The sequence below is a fragment of the Cydia strobilella genome, chromosome 4, assembly GCF_947568885.1.
Source record: "Cydia strobilella chromosome 4, ilCydStro3.1, whole genome shotgun sequence".
NCBI lineage: Eukaryota > Metazoa > Arthropoda > Insecta > Lepidoptera > Tortricidae > Cydia > Cydia strobilella.
In genome coordinates this window covers 14,427,915-14,445,191 of record NC_086044.1, presented here as the reverse complement: position 1 = coordinate 14,445,191, position 17,277 = coordinate 14,427,915, and the positions used below count along the sequence as shown (strand labels likewise).

The window sequence follows — 17,277 nt, the reverse complement described above, 5'->3', positions numbered from 1 at the left end:
CTAAGTAAGTAACAAAAAATATTTTAAGTTAATAACAAATAACATAGATAGCCTCTTTTAATACTTATACACCACAAGCCGCGAACGCGAGTGTGGAGACGATTTCGCTGATTAGCGAACTAGACTCCACACTCGCGAATATGGAGCGGGCGTCGCAGATCTACGAAATCGACTCCACACTCGCGCGTACATTAGTTATATTAGCATTTCATACCGATTACAATGGTTCCTTACACCATGAGGGCTCTCCACACTCGTGCGCGAATCGAAGCGCGAAGCTGCGAACGCGACTGTGGAGTCTAGTTCGCTAATCAGCGAAATCGACTGCACACTCACGTTCGTTGCTTCGCGCCTCGTAGTCTAGAGCAAGCTTGACAGTGAACAGGAGTTTTAGTAATTAAAATTCATAGACACTGATTTTAACAGGTAATATTTTTTGACAGCTTTGACAATCCATTTTTGACGTTCTTTTCATGTTGTTGTAGAGTGCTTGCGGACGTTTGGCCATATTAAATTTGCCGAAATGGTATATAATCCTTCAATTACTGATTAATCGTGAAGTGAAATTAGTTCTATTTTATTTTTAGAGACTCTTAGACAGTATTATGAGGTGTGTGTATGCATATTTTCCCGATTATTCAATAATATTTATTGTTGCAGTCGCTCGTAATTCCGGACAAGTTTCAACATATTCTTCGTATTATGAATACGAACATCGATGGCAAACGTAAAGTTATGTTTGCCATGACGGCCATCAAGGGAGTTGGCCGCAGATATTCGAACATCGTCCTGAAGAAGGCCGACATTGACCTGGACAAGCGTGCTGGAGAATGCACTGAGGAAGAGGTACCGATTTTTGCTTCTTGTTTGTGCGGGTTTCTTGATTACTACCACTGGGCAGCTTTATGTACCCCCCAGTAGCTCCCCACTTACCTAACAAATCTAACTAGACCAAATTACTTTCAGGTAGAAAAGATCATCACTATCATGTCCAACCCAAGACAGTACAAAATCCCCGACTGGTTCTTGAACAGACAGAAGGACATTGTTGACGGCAAATACAGCCAGCTGACCTCCTCTAACTTGGACTCGAAGCTCCGTGAAGATTTGGAGAGGCTGAAGAAGATCCGTGCCCACAGGGGCATGCGTCACTACTGGGGCCTGCGTGTGCGCGGTCAGCACACCAAGACCACGGGCAGGAGAGGTCGTACTGTTGGTGTGTCTAAGAAGAAGTAAACTGTTAAATAAATATATCATATTAAATCTGCATTTTTATTGAAGACTAAATATATCCAGTTAACCATGTCAATGTCCGTATCCAAAGAGTATTATATTATATGAATAGTAAAGTATTGGTGTATTAAAAAACGCAAAATCATCCTTTTGACATATTCATGCTAGCATAAGTTAAAAAAATCGAATACTGTCACAATAATTTAGTTTTAGTGACATGGTCAGCTAGCCAGATATAATAGCTGAAGAATATTTTTTCAAAAGGTTAAATTGGCAAATAAAATAATATTTAGTTTTGTATAAAATCATAAAACAATGTCCATGTATCGTTCTCTTTGTTATTGGGGGTGAATCATAGCTGCAGTTATTTCTTGGACATTGATAACATTGCAGCCACACTACATGCAGTTGCATTGGCACTATCTTACTGAGTAAGATTAGACATGTTTTGAACTTGGTACTCCTTATGAGTAAGAAAATATGTATACTGTAAATGTTTTTTAAGTCATTGACAAACTACAGTTTAACCTATTGTCATAAGAACAATTTTGCTGCTCTGTACTCTGTACCTCTATACAGCACAACTGAGGGTTTACCCACAATACAATTTTTGACTACCAAATACATGAAAGGCTAAACATAATTATAACACAAAGACAATAGACCTCAACATAATCTGGGCTATAACCGCGAAAATCGAAGTTCGCGAATTGCGGGCATTTTTCTCTGTCACTCCAATTACGCCTACATTGGAGTAAAAGAGAAAGATCCTCGCAATTTACGAATTTTGGTTTTCGCGGTAGCCCCGCTGTTTTCTATGTACAGTCAAGTCTAAAAATATAGATATGGACAAAATTGCCAAAAAAAAATGTATACACTACCTTAATCTGTGTATACATATTTTTAGCACTGTCCGTATCTATATTTTTAGAGGTGACTGTCTGAATGAAAATGAAAAATTGTTTATTTAGTTTAAGAATTACTTATACAGGTAAGTGTTGGTGCCTCTTTTTAAGTAAGAAAATACCTGTGTTAAGAGGCACTGCCACCGCCACCGAATGTACTTACCCATAAATTCACTTTTTGCAAGTCTGCATATTGGACAGATGTAACAAATGATTTAAGCTTTCCATTGGCAACCAATTAGTTATGCATTCCTTTCTAGCTATATAAAAAGGCTCTTAATTTAGTTGTTTTGCTTTAAAGCAAATAAACTGAGATGGGAAAAGAAACGGCTTTAATAATAATAATAATTTAGTTGGTAATCAAATTATATATTACTGGATGTGTTCTTTTAGTCATGGTTTCCGGCATTCTTTACCCTTATACATAGAAACTGTTAGAAAATATGTAGCTTGTAAGGAATGTTATTGTAAAATAAAAATTATAATTGTGATGTTTTGAGAGTTTAATAAGTGACAAAATTGTAATATTTACACTGAACTTATATTTATTCATACTGTGCTATAAGTACCATCATGTACACACCGGCTAGGAGTGCAATAATTTCTTTGATAGACTGTGACAACTTATTGGCACCTTCCAACAACTCTGGAATAACTGAAACAGTGGCAATATAAATAAAGCCTCCCGCTGTAAAAGGAAGTACTAGCTTAGATACAACACTGTCCTCATAGCCTTGTAGATAAATTGAGATGAGAGTCCCTGAGATCGCTCCAAAGGCAGTCAGCAGTTGCAACATCATGGCCTTTCTCCGTGAGCAGCCGGACTGCACCAGAATAGCAAAGTCTCCAATCTCATGAGGAATTTCATGGAGCAAAATAGTGACAGTAGTGATGTAACCAATATTCTTCCCAGCAATGAATGATGCTCCAATAGCTAAACCGTCAGTGAAGTTGTGCGTGAAGTCTGCAGCAAGGTTGAGGTATCCGGCTATTTTGATCTCAGGCTCTTTTTTGTCCTTTCCCTTCTTTTTCAATTTGTCGTCGTTTTTCTTCTTGTCGCCTCCATGGGAGTGTCCATGTTCTCCACTAAACAGCCGCACGGATTTCTCGACGACTAGGAAGGCGATGATGCCGCCGAGCACGCCGAGCCCGACGCTGGTGTCGTGCGGCGCGTGCTGCTCGCCGCCGTGCGAGTGGCTGTGCCCGCCGCCTTCACCGCCACTCGCCGCTAGTGCGTGCGGTATCAAGTGCAAAAAAGCATCTCCAAGAAGTCCGCCCGAAGCGAACGATAACAAAACCTTTAACAGTGGTTGTTTCTCAACAGTCCCATCTATAGGTATGAAGAAGAGAATAAAGAATGGCACTATGCTTATAAAAACCGTAGAACTCAGGGCATTCACGTACAGGTCGTAGTCTGGTTCCGTTATCTTTTTTTGTTCTGACTTTGTTTCGTGTTGTTCGTTTGCAGCTTTCGAATACTTGAACGACGGCGGCTCATCATGAGAATGTGAGTGTGAATGGCCCATTACTACAACTGTGGAAAATGCTAATAGAACACATGTTAATATTGATTTATTAACTTTAAACATTTTTAACAGAGAAGCTACAACTACAGGTTGTCACTCAATATGAGTCGGTAGCGCAATATAAACTATTCGTACACACACAACTAGATGATGTGTGCCTCGCTCGCCGACTAGATTGACAGAATCGAATGACACGATTGACACATGTCATCAGTGTTTACGTTCCAAAACAAGTAGATGTTATAAGGTCATACATACATACTAGTGATTCATTGCGGTTAAACCTAGTACTCATGATTCTGTTATCGAGGATATATAGTTTGTCAAAGGACTGTCTCATTTCAAGCATAGACAGAGACTCATACTATCTTTGTCTTACACTACTACTAGCACCCAAATGAAAAATATGAGTATAGTTTTTTTTAGAGTTTTGAATGATTCACGGTTAGTTTCACTAGACCTATATTGACCGGGATATAAACCGGATAAAAAAAAAATTCAATCGTGAAGATGGGTTTAAATTTACACATGTGTGGAATCCTGTGATTTGTTTGTGTTAAGGTCCCTCCACACTCATGCGCGAATCACGGCGCGAAGCCGCGTAGTCTGGAGCGAGCTTAAAAAACCAGTGATATCCGAATCAAACACGCGTAGTGACACCGTGAGTGTAGTGTGTTTGGAAAGACCAACGAGTGTGAACGCGACCGGACCAACAAGTGTGAATGCGACCGATGGTAACGTTGAAAGCGAACGCAGCCGACGCGCAAGAATGAGGGTAGAACGAGCGCTGTCTACACAACATGGAGACTATATAAAGGAGCCGAATCTCTATGTATGAAAAGTGTCGATCAAAAAACAGTAATTAGGCGGCGCCACCATACACCGAAATACTACCAAAAACAACCTACGTAATTTGGTCGGGTTATTTGTTGCCTTATATGGTTCATGTTATACTCATGTCCCAGAGCCTAACTAGCGCCACCGGAGAGATTAGGAACTATTATTTAAAGCTGAAAGCGGTCACTTTTGCAACAATTCTGCCATAAGAGATTGGCATCCTTTCTATACCATCCATACTACACAACTTTGACGACTTTGACACCCACCTGCTATATTCTGTACTATACATATACTATTATACTCTTTGATCTATTATACCCTTTGATATATTATATCTATTATACCCGTGAACATGATGCATGTAACTGCGTCGAAATCTCGGGAGCTCATAAATAATACAAAACTAACGACACTGCAAGTTGAACAAACACATGTTTCAAATAGGAAAGACACAAGATCCGACATGCAGGTTCTGCCAGGAGTCAGAGGAGACTGCAATGCACATTCTCTGTTCCTGTTGACCACTAATGTCAAAAAGAAGTACCTACTTAGGGCGGCACGTACTGCAACCCTATGAGGTACAGAACATTACGGTCCAAAGAATCTGGAATTTTCTGGATTCAACGGGCATTAGTAATGAGCTTTAAAGGGCCGTCACAATAGATCACTGTTTGGTCGACGTGACACTCAAAGGCCCACAACGCCCCAATAATAATAATAAATAATAGTAATACAAAAGGTAATCACGGTCTATATCCCGGTCAATATAAGTCTATAGTCTATAGTTTGTCAAAGGAGGTCAAAGGACTCTCTGATTTCAAACAGTAAGACAAAGATAGTGTGATTCTCTCTGTCTAGAGAATCATACTATCTTTGTCTTACACTAGTACTAGCACCCAAAAGAAAAGGATGAGTATAGTTTTTTGTTCTTATTTACTGACAATATGGTTTGACCAACTATAGTAGTATTAGTATAGTCTGTCAAACAACTTTGTCGGTAGAAAAAGGCGCGAAATTCAAACTTTTTATGGAATAACAACCCCTCGCGCTCGGGCCAATTTTTTTTACATTTGCCGCTTTTTTCTACTGACGGAAATGGCTTGACAGACTATAGTTATTTAAAAGGCATTCTTTATTATGACATTAATAGTTATTTGTTTGACAAGGGGGCAAAGTTGTTTAACCGCTCGTGCTAATATTGATACCCGAGCAAGCGAATGATTCCAAAATTGGAGTGAAACAACACTTGCACGTCTGTGCTATAAAATTTACTGCAGAGTTATCTTGGTCTGACTCTACTAAAAAAACTATTAAGCCCCCTCCACACTCGTGCGCGAATCGAGGCGCGAAGCCGCGAGCGCGAGTCTGGAGTCTAGTTCGCTAATCAACGAAATCGACTCCACACTCGCGTTCGCGGCTTCGCGCCGCGTAGTCTGGAGCGAGCCTAGACTCAGATAAAGTGTGTACACAATTGCGGCGCGCTCATTCTTTCTTCCGTGGTACGCAAGAATGCTTGGTACAGTTAAATAAAAATAAAAGTTTTGCGCATTTAAGTGTTAAAAAACAATAAATAAAAACAACTCAAAATTACAATAAATCTAAATACAAATAAAACTAAACTACCTAAATCTAAAAAAGGTCCCTGAGGCAAGGTCCCCAAGATGCTGGCTGCGTTACCCCGCTGAACTGCCAGACTGAGGCTAAGCGTATGCTACGCCCTGCTATGCACGGTACATACTTTACAAAATCTGCTCTGCCTTGCGGTGCGTCGAACTGTGTCGCCTGCGTCTCAGCATATTACGCTTAGCATGATGCGTTGAGCGAGGTACCTGCCGGCTCTCCGGTCCCCAGTTGCGTCTCTGAGTCTCTTTAAAAGGTCTCCAAAGAGACTCAGAGCGCCAGGACCCCACGGGCCCAGGGTCTCGACGCCGAAAGGAACAGAAGTGTGTCCTACGTTGTTTTAATTTAAAACCAATATGTCATTCTCATGTTTCCATCAATGTCTCTCTGCGTTTCCAAAATGCTGTTTTGCCTTGTTAGTTTGCGCATGGAGCTCCGTCTCCGAGACAGCAGTTCGGGCACTTGGTCCTGGTCTTCCATTAATGGTGGTTGGGTTAGTTCCATTTGGTCGAGGTTCTCATAAGATTCTGATCCAGCCACAGTCCTGTAACAGTAATCAAGTTTTTTTTTTCAGTTAAACATTATAGGTCCGAGGGAGCGAAATGACGAATCCCTAAGCTGCTTGCCCCCAAACCAACGATCCCCCTCCAGGTACCAAACCGCATCGCTTTCTCAGACTCCAAATTCACGGCCTTCTGCGCGAAGTATAAGGGTGAGTCATCCAAATAAATTCAAACTTAAACATAAGTAATAAAAAAACTGAATAATTTTAATTTGCATTCACCTTACTTAAGGTTGGAGCACATCTAAAAGCTCAGCACCAACTTATCCGCTCGCCGTCAACTAGGGGTCAACCATCCCCCCCGCGGGTTGCATCCCCCCGCGGGTTGCTCACCTTGTCGTGGTGGAGGGGCCACGCCACACCACGAAGCCACCAAGCCACGGTTACTAAATCGTGGCTTGGTCACCCACGGTGAAGCGAAGAGGCAACCAGGGCCGGCCTGTTTGAGTGCAAGTGGGCTGGTTTAGCCCGCTTGTGATGCGCCGAAGGTGGGCCGTCGAGGAAGAGGAGTGTCGGTATTGCGGTAAGCCGTTCTCCCTATCCTCGGCGGCCGAGGTGGGATCGCAGGGGAAGAGGAGTGATGGTATTTCGATGCGCCACTCTCCCTATCCCCTGCGAACTTGGCGGGGCCGTTCCGCTGTAGCGGCGTTGGTGGGGCTGCAGAGGAAGAGGAGTGTCGGTGTTACGATCTGCCGTTCTCCCTGTCCTCTGCAGCCGAGTTGTGGTTTTGCGGCAGAACCATAGACCTGATCTGTCGCCGGGCGCCGGGGACATTTCTGGCGCCCGTGGCTTCCTTGTGGCGGGCTCGGGGGGGGTCCGCTACAATACGGAACGGAAGCCGAGGAGGAAGGCGCGTCGTACCATCTGGCGCGCCTAGCGTGAAGGGCCTTCGGGCATTCGCGAAGGAGCCGCTCGTGGGCGGCTACTGCCGGTGGGGTCGCGGATGAGTAGAGAGCGTTCCCGTAACCCCACCAATAGGGCGGCGAGGCGGCATATGGGGTTTTTTTTAGTGGGTACACCGGTACCGGTACCGTGGGCCTCATTAACCTAGACGGGAGTCCCACATAACCACTCGGGACACCCCCCGCACCCGGGTGGTATGCGGAATGCATTTTTCCCTCCTAACAAAAAAAAAAGGGGTCAACCATACGTAAGCACGTAACGGCGGAACAGAGGGCCTACCGCGAAACACGAAAATCGTAATGCCTCACTCTTGCATATTCGAGCGACAGAGGCAGATAAAGAAATTTACATTTTCGTTTTTCGCGGTGGGGCCTCAGACAGCTGTAAGCGCGGTTACTGCGAATTGTAAACACATCGCTTAGCTTGTACAGAGGCAATGCGATGCTGCTCCGATACAGATAAGTGTGCGATATGCCGGTGCCACACTAACGGGAAACGGCGGGAAACGCCGTTGATTATCGCGATAATCCCAGATAAGACGGTACGGTGCCGAGCATTTACGACGTGTATTACTACAACCTTTATTCCTTGTTCGTCTTATATACGGTTTTGAACTGAAGTATAGTACGTATGACAAGTGCAATCTTAGAACAATTTTAACTTTCTAATTTTGTAACTTATAACTTTTTAGGTACCGAGATATATACCTAATGAAACTGAAACTACTAAATTCCTCTACAAATACTAATATGGTTAGTTACCTTTGCTCACCACAGACCATACAGTCGTTGTAGCTCCAATCTTTACCGAATTCCTCTCCTTCTTCGGCGGTTTGAGGTAGTGGGGTGTTGAGTGTCTCCGGCAGACGCAGGGCCGTCAAACCACCCACGACCGATAGCGCTCCCATCACTACTAGTGGCAACACGAGATTACTCGAACCCTAGAAAGGAAAGTTTATTTGTAAGTTTACTAGTATGGCGACGTGGGTAGGTACTTAAGTTGGGGAACTCACTGCAGCAATTATGAAGTTTCAAAAACTTTTCTTACCAAGTGGTTTATAAAAGGTATGACAATGAGTCCCAAGCCGCCTATGTAGGCAGAGGTGCCAATGCCCACGCCGCGAAGCTCGGTTGGATACAGCTCGCCGGCGTACGGGTATATTATCAGGAAGGAGGCGGATATAAAACACTTGGATATTAAGTACAGGATCAAGGTTGCCGTTTGAGCATCTGGAAAAATTCTGTGGTTACTATTTTATTTTATTACCTATATATATTGTGAATAAGCGTAAAGAATATCAATGCTATAGGTAGGCCAGACCCGGAGACGCTTGACGTTATATACGCAGGTTGGGGACTTGGGGCAGATCGTTACGAAGTTGCTAGCAAGCGGGAACGGGAACACCTGCTACGCGCTACGGCTTAGCGTTACGAAATAAATTACGCAGAGAAGATTGAACCCTTTGGTCACCAATCTGCTATAGCCAACAAAGGTTACAGTATTAAAATCAACCATAATAATACGTACATTCTAATAAATTTTACAATAAAAATAAGTACAAATGGCGGACTTAATGCCTATTAAACATAGTAGTAGTGGTGGTGGTGGTGGTGGTAGAGTAGTGTGATGTAGTGTTGTATACATAGTTGTATAGGCACAAATATTTATATCGACATAATATTAAACTTACCATTCGGCAATAACACTGTAGCTATACAAAAGAATCCACTTATGACCATGGATAAACAGAGAGGCCACCTCCGACCGATGCTATCCATGAGAACCCAGCAAACTAAATAGCTGGGTATCTCCACAGCCGAAGATAAAAAGAAGCTCATGTACTGATTGCTGCCTATTGCTGGTCCATAGTAACTTAAACCAACATATACCATCTCTGATGCACACCAGTTTAAAGTGATCAACAATGTTTTTAGTCGCATGTTAGGCGTCCGACATAGAGAAAATACGCTTGCTACTTTCACTTCCTTCTTCCCCATTTCTTTTTGCTCCAGTACTTGTTTTTGAAGCCTCTCAGTATATTCCACAGGCATTTGCTTTCCATTGACTCTGGCTATTGTTTTAAGTATATCGTTCGCCTCTTCAAACCGTTCTCTCATCAGTAACCATCTGGGAGACTCTGGTAACACAAACCAGTACAAGTAATAAAATAGAAAGGGTACTGAGGTAGCCAGGGCTAGTGAGCGCCAGTCTCGTAGAAAATATGTTACTCCAGATAGCAGAATCAACCCCAAGGTGTAGAATATGCAGGTCATGACAGTCACAAATGACCTATAGTTGGGACCGGCTAATTCAAGAGCTGAAATTTTTTTATAGGCAGTTAGTAAGTAGATATATTTTACTAAATTTATGAAGTAACATTTCAATATTTCTCTGATCCACTTTGATATGGGATGGTATGCACAAAATACTATTTAATCAAATGAAAAATCGGACCTTCTAACCCCCCTCTTAACTAATCCAAACAAAGTTACGGAGACAAAAGTTGCAGTTTGTTATAATTTAAAAGTAAGGTAATATAACAAACTTACAAATAATAAACGGTATTTGGTATACTGCGGGAATAGTCAAGCCCACTATAACTCGCGCCAATACCCACACCCAGTACTCGTGAGCATAGGCAGTGGAGATGCTTCCAACGAGCAGGGTGGTCAGGCAGGTGAAGAAAGACTTCTTCCTTCCGATTCGGTCGTTCAGTAGCCCAAAACCGTATACGCCAATCGGCCCTCCTACGTTTAAGGCGACAAGTCCGAGTGTTGGATAAACGTCGTATTCGCAAACGAGGTTGAACTGCAATAATAAAAATAAAATCATTCATTCCAAAGAAATGTCGGTTAAAGACCACATCAGATTCACGTGCAGTACCGTTAAAAATATTATATTTCTATATGCTGATGTATGTGTATATGCCGAGTTATTTATAGTAGACCATCACTACTATCATGTTGTAACACTTAAAAATGAGGTTTTGATGTACCTACTTTGTTTTCATAGAGGTATCAAAGGAGTACAAGTAGGCACATTTGAAGCATTATAGCCATTATAATTACATATTTGGCAGTAAGTGAGTTAAAAACGCGCACCGTGCACTTGCTGATTATAATTTTGTAACGTACCTATACTTATGTGTAATGAATGGCTTACCTATTACTTGCGATGGGTGCCAAATAACGTAAGTACTTACCGAAAACCCAACACAGCGTGTCTACGCACAGGGAGACGGAGTCGCGCTACATAATTACTATCAACACACACACACATAATATACTTACATCAATGACAATAGAAGATATCACCTCTGATGTATCATACTCATAGCCATCCAAACATGGTTCTGTGGGCCAACTACGGTTGGGTTCTAAAGTATTTCCAGATTCTACAAATTTTGTCCAGTTAACGGAATATCGCATACATTTTTCGTATGTGATGTTGTCCGCCTAAAACATTACAAAATTATGAGTGATACCTAAATAAATAAATCTTCAACCATATTTTTACTCATTTTGGATAATGTTTGTAATGTTTTTAACAACACTAAAACAATTGATTCATGAAACACATCTCAACTACAAATCAAAAATATTCACACAATAAACAATAACTGATGTAATACCTACTTACAATTTATTAACGCACTCGTACTTCTTACATTTTCACTATGTTGCTTACATCAAAGCCCCTAAATAGGTAAATACTATAATAGTTATTTGTGCCATTTTCAACCAAAAGGGTACTTATTGTCGGTTATCAATAAGGCGCTATTTCCATATACCTACTCGTAGCTTCAATTCGAAATCAACCTTATCGACAAGCGACAATGTGGTACCTTTTGATTGAAAACGTCACATTTGTGCAACAAGAGAGGAAAGTTGGTTTTTCTTGCGAGTGTTTATTTGGAGTCCCGAGGAAGCGAAAGATACTGAGCGGAGCGAGGGACTTAAAAACACGAGATGTAAAATAACTTAGCTCTCGTGTTGCACATATAATTTTTCACCTCAGTAGTGAGAACATATTAAAGGTTAAAATGTATTTCGAATTACACAGTAATACAGAAAATAAATAATTAAAAACGAATTTGAAATATGTTTATTGTTTTCTGTGAATAAATGATTATACAGAAAAAAATAATTTGTAATAAAAGTATGAAGTGGCTGTTCATGACCCACTAAATTAAAAAGCTACTTTGTTTCACTCCCTGGAGTGACGAAAGTAGGATTGTTCGAGCTGCTGAGGTGAAAATGTATTTGCACACCGTACCGATGAGTTTCATTCTCATGCTAATCGCGATGGAGTACCCACCTTTTTTGGTATTGACAATGTTTTTCGATAAGTTTCCGAGATGTTCTGTAGTTCGGGGACCCTGCACCAGTGTTCCGGCACGTCCGTCATGAACAGCTGGTTGAACGCGCAGAACCCGCACGGCAGGCACGCCGGCAAGCACACCAGCCACAGTAGCAACTTCTGGTAAATACCGAACTCGCCGATTTTCGGCAGCAAGTCATCTAGGTCGATTGCGTCTTCACTTGTTTCGGGGTTCTGGTGTTAAATATACAATTATTTTTAAACAATGCCATTAGTCATTGGCTTGTAACAGACCTGTGCAAATAATGAATAGGATAACTGATTCAAATATATCGGTGGCCACAATGTCCCAGCAGATCTTTTGTTATTTAGTGTTAGTTTTAAATAAAAATTGTAACGTTAAAGTTAAGTACCTAACAAGATTTGCACTTGTTTAAAAAGTTTTCATTTAGTGATAATGAACTTAATAATATTATTAACTTAATTATCAACCGTTCAATTAATTGTGTTTGTAACAGACTACATCTAGTTTCTAATATTTTGTTCTTTTATTTACACTTTACATATTTTACAATATTAAATTTAGGTATGAAGTATCAATTACCGTTATTACCGTAATTTTATCTTGAGAACGGTTTTCCGATCCAGACTTAGAATGTTTCGTCATCTTTGTTATTACTTCACTATAAATAAACTATACTATGTGCACAAACGGAACAAAATGTAGACGTCCTTTCGCGTCAAGTTATTAGGCGACTAGTGCCGAAGAAGCCATATAGTATTAATCTAATTGATCAACGTATAGTTTGTATTTCCCTTACGAGCATATTTAAATTCGACTAAATGGGGCATGCCATAATTAAATCAGGGCAATACTTATACATACTTACTTTAGTAGAGTTAGACCAAGAAAAGTCTGCAACGATTTTGATAACACACGCAGTGAAAGTGTTATTAAAAATGTCAAACTTCTATAATTATGACGTATAAATAACAATTGCACTGCGTGTGCTATCAAAATCGTTGCAGACTTATCTTGGTCTAACTCTACCTATACTTACCTACCTGTAAAAACTAATACAGCATAAAACATGAAAAAATCCAAAACTGTCGATAAAGTTTCGTTGCATGTCATAGTTGAAGAGAATTGCCAGTACTGGACGATCTTATTTCTGGATAATATTGATAAGATACGCACACATAATAAAATAAATAATAATAAATAAATAATAAATATTATAGGACATTCTTACACAGATTGACTAAGTCCCACGGTAAGCCCAAGGAGGCTTGTGTTATGGGTGCTCAGACAACGATATATATAATATATAAATACAAATACATAGAAAACACCCATGACTCAGGAACAAATATCTGTGCTCATCACACAAATAAATGCTCTTACCGGGATTCGAACCCAGGACCATCGGCTTCACAGACAGGGTCACTACCCACTAGGCCAGACCGGTCGTCGTTAATTAATTTAATTTGTGGGCATTTATGGTACATATACACTAGTACACATACACTGGTTTCAGCTAGATCACCTCCGCACGGGATCATAAATAAACATTCCTAATAATAGGTACATAATGCCATGCCATAACAAGTTTGACTTTTGTATCGGTAGCTCTATTTACGAATTTTAGAAGGAAGTACTTATTTAAGAACGGACTGTACGACGTGGTACGTTCAGATCAAGGACAACCGAGGCTTAACCTAAGTGTTTGTGGAGCAAGGCCTAGTGCAAGGCTCAGCCTATTAGACGCAAAACCAGAGAACAAGGTTATGATTTGTTTCGAATTCACAATAATACAATAAACTTAATAATCGAATGGATGAAATAGCATAATAGTAGCATAGTAGTAGTATATTGTGATACAAGTGTGCTAATGCTAAGTTGGTCATTACATACGAGGCGATATTGTACGCGCTAGCTGTAAGCGAGCGCACAATAAGAAAACCGATGTGTGTAATGACCAATGCACACGCGTTTCATACGCCGTTTTTCAACACACACACATATTAAATATACAAAAACCAAATATAACTCACAATTCAGTTACACACACAAGTATCGACAGCATCAGCCAAGGTTAGTGTGTACTGCCAGCTGCAAAACTGCATAGACACATCAGGAATGCAATAATTTTTTTAAATATGTAAGTGTTATATTCCGACCCCAATTTAGTTCACCCATGTCAATCTCCCGTCAATTACTTTTGTCCTGATTCCATTCCGCACATTACTGGCCAAGTGGCCACGAGGTTCATCTTGCTCTCGCGAAGATGAAGTATGGGAAAAGCCCTGGTGAGGACGGCATCACGACCGTGGTACTAAAGATAGAAGAACCTTCACTCTTACCGCATATTACTAATCTTTGCAACTCCATTTTAAAATCAGGTAAAATTCCGCACGTTGTTTTTGTGTTATTCTCGTTCAAGCAAGTGCATCTTTGTCATCTAAAAGTGCAATGGATATATATTCAAGATAAAGGTATGTTTGATATATTAAACATATATTAATATACACGGTGGCTAAAAAATAAGTGCATTCCCGTCGCCAGGGAGGTTTTAGGATTAAACTGAGCAACTTTTACTATGGGACCAACCCCGCAACTTCTGGTAAATACCGAAATCGCCGATTTTCGGCAACAAGTCATCTAGGTCGATTGCGTCTTCACTTGTTTCGGGGTTCTGGTGTTAAATATACAATTATTTTTTCACCTCAGCAGCTCGAACAAGCCTACTTTCGTCACTCCCTGGAGTGAGGAAAGTGCGACTTTCGTCACTCCAGGGAGTGAAACAATGTAGCTTTTTAATTTAGTGAAGGCCATGAACTTCATACTTCGGTACGGTACGGTACGGTACGGTCCGGTCCGGTCCGGTCCGGTCCGGTCCGGTCAGGTCCGGTCCGGTCCGGTCCGGTCTCGTCTCGTCTCGTATCGTATCGTATCTTATCGTATCGTACATATTATAATACTTTTTTTTCTGTTTATTCTGTGTAATTCGAAATACATTTTAACCTTTAATATGTTCTCACTACTGAGGTGAAAAATTATGTGTGCAACACGAGAGCAAAGTTATTTTATATCTCGTGTTTTTGAGTACCTCGCTACGCTCAAGATTCTACCTTAGAATCACTCGCTTCGCTCGTGATTCAATTATAGAATCTTTCGCTTTCTCGGGACTCAAAATAAACACTCGCAAGAAAAACCAACTTTCCTCTCTTGTTGCACAAATAACTATTAAACATTGCCATGTCATTGGCTTGTAACAGACCTGTGCAAATAATGAATAGGATAACTCATTAAAATATATTATCGGTGGATCAACTGCCACAATGTCCCAGCCGATCTTTTGTTATTTAGGTAGGTCAGTTTAAAAAAAAAATTGTAACGTTAAAGTAAATACCTAACAAGATTTGCACTTAATATTTAGATCAATACGGTTTCACTCACTATTATTTTGTAATATGTCTCACGATAGTTTAATTTCGAAGATTTGCACTTGTTTAAAAATTTTCATTTAGTGATAATGAACTTAATAATATTATTAACTTAATTATCAACCGTTCAATTAATTGTGTTTGTAACAGACTACATCTAGTTTCTAATTTCTAGTTTCTAGGTATGAAGTATCAATTACCGTTATTACCGTAATTTTATCTTGAGAACGGTTTTCCGATCCAGACTTAGAATGTTTCGTCATCTTTGTATTACTACACAAAACAGCCAAACAGTGTGTTTGTATTACTTCACTATAAATAAACTGGGGTCCCTTTGTTTGACATAATTATTGAAAGTCAATAATGTAATGATTGTCATATTATCATTAGTCATAATTCTGAAACCGTTAACTTTTCAGGATTTTACTCAGGTTATCCTATAGATAGGTTAGGTTTGTTTTATGGCAATCCTGAAAAGTTACGCTTTTCTCAGAAAAACCAAATTATGGCTAACGAAAATGTGGACATACTACATTATGACTTAAAACTATATGGAAAACAATAGAGACCCAAATAAACTATACTATGTGCACAAACGGAACAAAACGTGGACGTCTTTTCGCGTCAAGTTACTAGGCGACTAGTGGCGAAGAAACCATACTTATAGTATTAATCTGTTGCGACAGGTGTTTTAATTGTTAATATTATTATAAATAATATATGCAAATGTAATTATATTCAAATATCGTTGCGGCTTCGCGCGATGCGAGCGCGGCGTACGGGGTACTCGTCTTATCGCTCGGTTCGCTTCGCCGTCGATCGGCAGCCCCAGAGCGCATTCGTGCGCGCTCGGAACAGTCGGAACACAGTTAACGCTTACGCGCCGACTAGCTTCACTAGCTTGCATTATAATATACCTATTCGGTTTGCGTGCGCGCCGAATTACGCTTATAGCTTTTGGTTTTCATGTACTCTTTCTTTATGTGCTTTTTCTATCTTCTGTGCTTAAACTGACTTTCTCTTCAACTATACTGTGCTGTGCTTTGTACTCTTACTTCTTTTCTTTGTGCTTGTGACTTGTGTGCCGTTATTTGACAATATATAATTAACTAGATGAGAACCCGGCTTCGCTCGGGTAAAAAAAATACTAATTTTGAATTAAGTAATTATTTACTTTTAAACTTTAAACCTTCATTCATTACATCTCATCTCCGAAAACTTTAAATCCGATTATTAATACTAAAATTAATAATAATAATGTTTATAATATTGTCTTCGGTTACCGCGATAGTTACTCATGCATGGATGTAAGTAAAGGGAGGTAGATATGGTACCAGGCGCAGGCACAGAATAACTAATAGTACTACCGTACAGAAAATTCACTCCTTCACAAAAGCCAGATTTAGGTATAAAATTATACCTAGACTCGCCGCCTGCAAGCAAAATAGAAACTTATAACCGCGCACGAACCGTGAATCTTCTTTGCGCGCCGCAATTTTATGACCGAGCTGCGAGTGCCGGCACGGGGTTGTCACTTGACAAGTTTTTGTACCTATACCTACTGATTTATTATTTTTAATATAAATATGTAGGAATTACAAACGTTGATTCTGTAAACATAAAATTTTTAGCCGGAGATAGTATGTCTGATTCTCACGGAAGTAGGTATGCCACAGAAGTATGTATGTATGTAAACACTTTATTGTACATAAGACAGATTACAAACGCAATAAAAGAACAAAAATATATACAATGTACAAAGGCGGACTTATACCTATAAGGGATCCCTAAAAGTACTTATTCCTTTGAAAATATGTCGGTCAATATAGTCAGGAATTTAAAAAAAAGGTTTTTTCTGCTTCCTTGTTCTTCCGTTTATTCAGACATCCGTAAACAGAACATTATCTTTTATACAGATTAG

The 17,277-nt window shown here is 40.1% G+C and overlaps 3 protein-coding genes across 3 annotated transcripts; 1 reads left to right on the top strand and 2 right to left on the bottom strand.

Moving 5' to 3' along the window:
- Window positions 1-413: 413 nt before the first annotated feature.
- On the top strand, window positions 414-1,263 carry LOC134740645 (small ribosomal subunit protein uS13). The gene is made up of 3 exons (XM_063673188.1): window positions 414-526; window positions 661-846; window positions 967-1,263. The coding sequence occupies exons 1-3, from the start codon at window positions 524-526 to the stop codon at window positions 1,234-1,236; spliced, it is 459 nt and encodes a 152-aa protein (XP_063529258.1). The 5' UTR covers window positions 414-523; the 3' UTR covers window positions 1,237-1,263.
- Window positions 1,264-2,665: 1,402 nt separating this feature from the next.
- On the bottom strand, window positions 2,666-3,833 carry LOC134741075 (zinc transporter zipt-7.2). Its single transcript, XM_063673839.1, has one exon. It carries the CDS (start codon window positions 3,725-3,727, stop codon window positions 2,684-2,686), a length of 1,044 nt encoding a protein of 347 aa, XP_063529909.1. The 5' UTR covers window positions 3,728-3,833; the 3' UTR covers window positions 2,666-2,683.
- A 2,593-nt stretch (window positions 3,834-6,426) lies between these two features.
- LOC134741053 (carcinine transporter) lies at window positions 6,427-12,777 on the bottom strand. The gene is made up of 8 exons (XM_063673811.1): window positions 12,523-12,777; window positions 11,907-12,143; window positions 10,880-11,044; window positions 10,139-10,397; window positions 9,280-9,906; window positions 8,637-8,818; window positions 8,351-8,529; window positions 6,427-6,668 (listed from the first exon to the last, which is right to left on the bottom strand). The coding sequence occupies exons 1-8, from the start codon at window positions 12,574-12,576 to the stop codon at window positions 6,470-6,472; spliced, it is 1,902 nt and encodes a 633-aa protein (XP_063529881.1). The 5' UTR covers window positions 12,577-12,777; the 3' UTR covers window positions 6,427-6,469.
- Between the last annotated feature and the right edge of the window lie 4,500 nt (window positions 12,778-17,277).

Bases quoted from the DNA above. Each gene is read 5' to 3' on its own strand.
- LOC134740645 (XM_063673188.1), top strand. The intron at 847-966 runs GTACCGATTTTT...AATTACTTTCAG, and splicing joins GAGAATGCACTGAGGAAGAG to GTAGAAAAGATCATCACTAT.
- LOC134741053 (XM_063673811.1), bottom strand. From the start codon at position 12,576: ATGACGAAACATTCTAAGTCTGGATCGGAAAACCGTTCTCAAGATAAA. The intron at 8,819-9,279 runs GTAAGTTTAATA...GAATTTTTCCAG, and splicing joins TACAGTGTTATTGCCGAATG to ATGCTCAAACGGCAACCTTG. The intron at 8,530-8,636 runs GTAAGAAAAGTT...TTTCCTTTCTAG, and splicing joins TACCTTTTATAAACCACTTG to GGTTCGAGTAATCTCGTGTT.
- LOC134741075 (XM_063673839.1), bottom strand. From the start codon at position 3,727: ATGTTTAAAGTTAATAAATCAATATTAACATGTGTTCTATTAGCATTT.